Genomic DNA, 7,293 nt, shown 5'->3' on the forward strand with positions numbered 1-7,293 from the left:
GATCCTTCAGAAATCATTCTAATATGCTGATTTGCTGCTCAAGAAACATTTCTGATTATTATCAATGAAAAAACAGTTGTGCTGCTTCATATTTTTGTGGAAACTGATTTTGAAACAGAAAATATTTTTTTCCAGGATTCTTCGATGAAAATAGTGTAAAAAGAACAGCATTTATTTGAAATTTAAATTCTTTGTAACAATATAAATGTCTTTACTGTCACTTTTGATCAATTTGACAAATAAAAGTTGTTGTTTTTTCTTACTTTTTCACTTACCCTAAATGTATGAAGTAGAGCATCCCAGTTTCCACAAAAACATTAAACAGCAAAAACTGTTTTCAACACTGATAATAATCAGAAATGTTTCTTGAGCAGTAAATCAGCATATTAGAATGATTTCTGAAGGATCATGTGACACTGAAAACTGGAGTAATGATGCTGAAAATTCAGCTTTGATCACAGCAATAAATTACTTTTTTAAATATATAAAAAAATAAAAAAAGTTATTTTAAATTGTAATAATATTTTAAAAATTTTAGTGTATTTTTGATCGAATAAATGCATCCATTGTGAGCAAAAAAGACAAAAATATTTAAAAATCCTTAATTAATCCAAGTCTCAAATATCATTTGCGTTTGCATTTAATTTCAAGTTCTTGTACCAGTTTGCATAAAAATTACTTTTGGGCGCTTCAGCGAAGGAAAACTTTAGGGTTCCACAGAAATAAATAACCACATAGAGATTTTGAACAACATGAGGTTGAGTAAATAATGGCCGCATGTTCATTTCTGGGTGAACCGTCCCTTTAAAGAAACAAAGTTTCTTTACAACTACTTACAAACTTCCTCTTCAGTTTGACTTTTGGATCGGCGAAGCTCCTCCTCTCCGGCTGGGCGGGTTCGAACTCCGACTCTCCCAGGTGATCGTCGGCCGAGATGCTTTTCCTCAGATACGCCGCCCGCCGCCGGAAATGTGAGAACGGCGACTGAGAGCGCGGCCGCGGGTCGACGGCACCCGGAGCGACTTCGACCTCGTTTTCATCTTCCAGCCGCCACATCTCGCCTGAGGATGGACAGACGGTACGATTCTGATCACACATCAGTCAAATATCACACACGACATATTTAACCTTATTTCGCTGCTGGTTATTCCCAGGCATCCGGCTAGATCTGTTAACACGGGTGTAGACTCTCAGATAAGGACATTAGGGAGCTGTCAGGCCACTGGAACAGAGTTATTCATGTTTATTAGACTTGAGTCAGTCAAATCTGGGTCAGAGTTTCAACCAGATATTATGGCCCTCGTTTGGCATGATCCCAGCATAATGAGCACGTCAAACACACTGAGGGAGACGGCTGGGATTCGGTGTGTGTGTGTGTGCTGAAACATCACCATGCTCCGCTGTTGGCGATGACAGTTGCTAAGCAACTAGAATGGGGAGGAAGCCAAAGACTTTAGGTTTAACATTTGAGACACAGTGAAAAAATCCTTCACAGAAGCTTTACACAAGAGCAGCTCAGCTGTGAGAATCAGGAGAAAAGCGTGAGAAAGTGAGAAAGAGTGAGGGGGGGGGTGTTGGCAGAGCGGTGCAGGCTAAAGTAAATATGGAGTACACGCAGACGGTGAACGCGCTAAACAATCGCACATGGCATAAAGCTCACACATGTTGTGAATGGAATGTACCGCGTTGAACCTTCCGTTCCAGACGTTGTCCATTCACAACTACACTACACTGCCAATTCTGTCAATTCACTCTCTGTCTCTTGCTCGCTCGCTGATCATTTTTAATCACATTTATTATTTTTGGTCAATAGAGCAACTGAAGGGCATCTTGTGCATTCAGACGCTGAAAACTGAAAGAATTTATAATTTCACAAATCATACTAGATCGTAAAAAGTCAGTAGAAAGTAATAATTATATGATGAAAATAAAGCCTATTTTTGGATCAATAAGAGTTTCTGCATTGACATTTTCATGACAATTTTGCAAAAAAAAGATAGAATTGACTGTCAATTGTTACTCTAAACTAAACCTATAAAAAATTGTTTGCATTAATTTAAATAAAATTATTACATGAATAACCTTCATTTAAAAAAGCTTAAAAATGAGAAATTTTATTTTGGCAACTGACTGAAATAAATAAGTATAAGTTGACGTAAAATGACTAAAACTGAAATAGCAAACACATTAAAGGTAAATATAAATAATAAATATTAATACATATCATAAAAAACAATAAAAAATTCAAAAGCAAATAACAAAACTCTTAAAACATAAATTAGCATGAAAACTGAAAACATAAACATAAAAGTCAATTCTAAATCAAAAGCATCCTAAAAGTAAAAGAAAAAACATGAAAGTCTATTTTTGGAGTTTTTGCATTGTGGCATTTTCATGACAATTTTAGCTACAAATTCACAATACTATAATGCAAAAAATATATTATTGTAATGTGAAAAATTATATATTATTTAAATTGTACAGTATTTCTTTAATATAGCAGTATTTGATTTACTACCTTTATTTAATTTATGCCTTTAATTAAAACAAAATAAATACATTACAGTAATCATAATGAATGTAGAATGAGAATCAACACAGAGAATAATTAGAATTATTTTATAGAATTTTATAATACAGAATGATTATTTTATAATATAGCAATGTTTAAAAAAACACACAAAAAATAAAACTACTGGACTCATTACAGATCAAACAGGTTTAAGGGAAATGAAAACACTGAAAAAAGAAATCATAATTTGGAAAATAAATAAATAAATAATACATTAATTATTTCCATTTGATTTTGAAGTGAACTGTGAGCTTGACATGTTTTCATGAGATTCACCCAAGAACAGGAGCTGTTTTTTTTTTTGGTTGCCACTTTACTGAACTGCTTTTCATCTAGTTCACAGCAAAATCATCAAAACTGAGAGTTCAATAAAATCTGTTTTGCTAACACTGCTGTGCAGTTTTAATAAATAAACACAAACACACACGCAATACCTGCAGGAGGCAGCGTACATGCTTCAAGACCACCAGGGCTGGAAGGAACACGTGGGCGCTGTTGACGTTCACAAACTTTCTCCGACTGCTGCACGCGGATGGCGGCGGGGGACTGAGGGATGCTGGGTAATGTCCTGGATTTGGCCAGCAAAGGCCTCTGTAGCCGTCGCTCCAAAGACCTGGAACACAAACAATCAGAACCAATAACAGATTGGTTAAAATGCATGCATTTCTGAAATATACTCAATAATAAAAAGAAAATCAATTCCAAGCAATGTTTTGCATTGCATAATGTTTTACATTGTACGCATGTGTGTGGTTGTGTATTTGAACACTTTATTTGTGATGTTTTATATGAGATTATTTATGCATTTGTTATTTATCTATTTATTTATTGCTATGGTTTAATAATTAGTGCAGCTATACCTAATGCATGGAATTAAGTAGTTTTAATATGTCTCAAAACATTTTGTCTTAATCACTGTGTAAAGTTTGCATGCATTACACGAACATGTTTGGATCGGTCTGTCTGTAAGGTTACAGTAATATTAAAAACATTATTTTTCAAGCATGCAAGATGGAGTGTAACAGCATGAGGAGATTTGGCTGCATTCGTGTGTGAATGTCTGGCAACGACGGAGCCGTGAATTCCAAACTGCATGAGGAAATTCTACAGCAGAATGTGACGGCGTCTGTCTGTGATGTGAACAGGCGTCGGGTTATGCAACACGATTACCATCCAAAACACTGGAGTAAATCAAAGCTCCAATGCAAACAGAAGATGTTCTGCATTTATAAAGTCCAGATACAATAATCTCACTACAAAACATCCCAAAAACTACTGAAACACAGAAGTGATGGAAAGGCACAGCGCAGATGTGAACAGCAGCTGCAGAGCATTTGATTGAGGTCTGTGCCAGCAAATATACTTCACTATTGATCAAATATTAAGGGCTGCATATGGTTTCCCATCATTAGTGAAGTTCAGTTAAACTATTCATTTAATAAAGCACTGGCAATGCAAAACCAACAAATGTTACAATTTATGCCATTAAATTTATAAAGATCATCCGGATCATATTGTGGACTTCAATTAAATTTGAAGTAATAAAGAAAATGTGATTGAATTAATATTCACAAATGAGTTTAATTAAAAAAATAAAAAAAAATAAAAAAAAACAGGTTTAAGCACTAGAGCAGAAAATAAAAACAACTGACCATTTTCTTTGTTAATACATGTTCCTTATTGTGATTCACCAGTGCATGTTATTCCAAATGAAAAAATGAAAAAAATGTTTGTCTTTGTAATCTTTTACCAAAATGTAATAACTTGCTCTGCCTCTGAAACAGTTTCTCTCATTGGTTGACATCAATGTTTTTCTAACTTCTCCCCTGCAAACACCTGGCTTCATTCTGGTTTTTCTGAGTTTTCATGATCCCGTCAAATCAATGGAGAAAATCAAATCCTGACCTACATTTTTTTCTAATTTAATACCATGTTTCACTTGTTACATGTTCTTACACAGACTTTAAAATGACAGAATTGGCAGATTTGTTATTAAAGGGTTAGTTCACCTCAAAATGAAAATTAGGCTGCGTTTTACTCACCCCCCATGCATCAAACTTAAAGCTAAAAATTATTTTCGTTAATTGAAATAAAGCTGAAATAAAATAAAATATAAATTAGATTACATTTTTTTTTACTTTTTTTTGCTAAAAAAAAAAAAATCATTATTGTAATGTGAAAAAAAATATATATATATATATGATTTAAATTGCACAGTATTTATTTAAAATGGTAGTAATTTGCTTTTCAATTACAGAAAAACAAACAAAAAAATCTGAAATATTGCCTTGGTCAAAAACCAAAATAAAAGGTTGAAGCTAAAGTGCTGAAATTACTAAAACTAAAGCTTAAATTCGGCATGAAATCAAACTTGACAATTCTTATTTTTTGATGGAATACTGTAGTGTTTATTATAAATAATTTATCCGTGCACTTCATTCTTTTTTTTTAATTCATGTGCCCTCGTAATCTTTAATCAAAAGCGTTAACCTCCCCTCCCCCTCAAAACGACTCATCTTCTCTTCCGGTCACGAGCTATGGCGCAAGGACGGAGCTAGTGACGTGAGGGTTAAACGCTGGGATAAACGACAGGGGGAAAAGCTGAAGCTGATGCTTCACTTTATAGCACTGACACCAGTCATGAGGGAGTACGTTACCCCTAAACATTGAAAAGATATTAGGATATTACGACAACATTACTCTTAGGACATCGCAAACTAATTTTCATGAATATGACTTAACTTGATGGAGGACGGACTCAGTCTCTCTCTTTCTCTCTCTCGCATGTTTTGTGCCGTTGATCGTCGTCGTCATCCTTAATAAATAAAACATTTATTCATGCTTGGGTGTCGGCGGTGTATCCAGTGGAGAAAAAACCCTCACCACTAACTGCAAACTGGCATCTTAGATCTGCCTCCATTTTGTTGGCAACGCCCCAACTTCCAACGATCCAATCAATTCCCGAAGGACGAAATCAAGTCCCGCCCTCTCATTTCAGATGCCATTTCACTCGGATATACGTCACAGCAGAGAAGAAAAGACAATCGCAACTTCCGTTTCATGCCGACTTTAAATAAGTATAAATGAAATCTAAATAGAAATTTTTAAATAATTTAAAATAATAATGACAAAAGCACACAACAAAATTACTAAAACTTAAACTAAGTTTATAAATATAAACTATATAAAATTCAAATATTCAAAATAATTCAATTTAAAATAATTATAAATAAATACTATAAATTCCAGTCCCATATACGCTTTCATTCTATTTAAAAAATAAAATAAAATAATGATAATAATACATCCAACATTTCTCCTATTGTGTTAAAAAAATCTTCAAATTAGGAACAACACGAGGATGAGTAAATCATACCATAATGTTCTTCCCTCTATGTCTCCTACGTCTAAGATGTTTCTCCTTGAGAAAAGGGCTCCAATAATCTCACATGTGAGTTTCAGATCAGATCTCAACAATGTCTCAATTTGTGCTCTAATTTACCAAATCAGCAAAGTCTGCGATTAAAAAAAAATTAAAGATCTCAAATATGAACTCTTCTGAAATAATGCCAGCTGCTCCACATTCATTCACATTTACAGCTCTATACTCTTACACAGTCTCACTTGTGTCTGTTTTTATTTCTCCAAAGGAATTTTACAAGAAAACCAGATACATAAACAACTGAGCACTAAAGACAAAGACACTAGACTGCATTCACAGATTTGATATATGAGCATTTACACCTTTTCAAAGGTTCATGACTAAAACATTCAGATGAGTTAGTTCAATCCCTGCCAATCACAGTTCCCCGTCTGTTCCGTCCTCTAAATCCTCTCCTTTCATTGGCTGCTCATTTCTGTCATCCTGCCCTGTTCTGTCTGCACACTGACCAGACGATTTCTGCCCCGTTCAGGTGAACTGACCGCACTTCAACCCTCCAGGACACACTACACACTACATCAAGCACTTTTATGAGCCAAAATATGAGGGGAAAGTTTCAGATGTCAATAATACGGTTCAGATTTGATTATACAGTGATATGTGCTCATCTTGTTTTAAAGTACAAAATATGTCAGCATTATTAAAGTATTAACCAAACATACATAGCCGTTTTCAAAATAAAAGCCTGAAATCTCAAGCAGGACACACATGCATACATGCACAACACTCTTCCAGCTGTACACACTCTCAAACCGCGCTCTGATTTTGGAGTACCTGGCCTCGGCTACTGTGCAGCAGTAACTGCCGCTGCGACGGGTGTCCCTCCGAGCCATGAGCTCATCCCTGGAACGCCGGCGGTTAAAGTAATCCGTAAGTTTCCCGAAACTTGCCATTCTGTCTCTCGCGTGCGTGCATCCGCGTTCTGCTGTTATTCCACGAGTGGCTGTGTCATATTCGTTCACTCACATCCCCACGATTCCCACAGAAACACCAGTGAACCCGGAGCAGCAGCAGCAGCAGTCGCGTGTCTGCCACTCGCTCACACGCTAATAATAGCCACGCTTATAAACTTCCTTCAAAAGCAGCCAGCCGCGAGAGAGACGCGACGAGACGGACGCGTGCGAGTTTAGTGTGTCTTTCAGCATTCTCCCTCCGGAGCATCATCAGTGCTGCGGCAACATCATCAGCATCCTGCATCTCTCTCACTCAGCCTCTCTCTCGCTCTCTCTCTCTCAAATGCGTGCCGAACGCTTTGAAAGAACTAATATGATCTAGAGCA

General features: G+C 35.9%; 1 protein-coding gene across 1 annotated transcript in view; it reads right to left on the bottom strand.

Moving 5' to 3' along the window:
- LOC107753065 (ankyrin repeat and fibronectin type-III domain-containing protein 1-like) overlaps positions 1-6,989 on the bottom strand; it is a 77,585-nt gene extending 70,596 nt beyond the window's left edge. Inside the window, exons 1-3 of the mRNA XM_016569168.1 lie at positions 6,789-6,989; positions 3,007-3,185; positions 838-1,061 (exon numbers count right to left, since the gene is read on the bottom strand). Of these exons, the coding sequence (XP_016424654.1) occupies positions 838-1,061; positions 3,007-3,185; positions 6,789-6,907 (522 nt within the window). The 5' untranslated portion in view covers positions 6,908-6,989. The remainder of the gene's footprint in view (positions 1-837; positions 1,062-3,006; positions 3,186-6,788) is intronic.
- Positions 6,990-7,293: the final 304 nt, after the last annotated feature.

This window comes from Sinocyclocheilus rhinocerous, unplaced genomic scaffold (genome assembly GCF_001515625.1).
Source record: "Sinocyclocheilus rhinocerous isolate Xijiao unplaced genomic scaffold, SAMN03320098_v1.1 scaffold1493, whole genome shotgun sequence".
NCBI lineage: Eukaryota > Metazoa > Chordata > Actinopteri > Cypriniformes > Cyprinidae > Sinocyclocheilus > Sinocyclocheilus rhinocerous.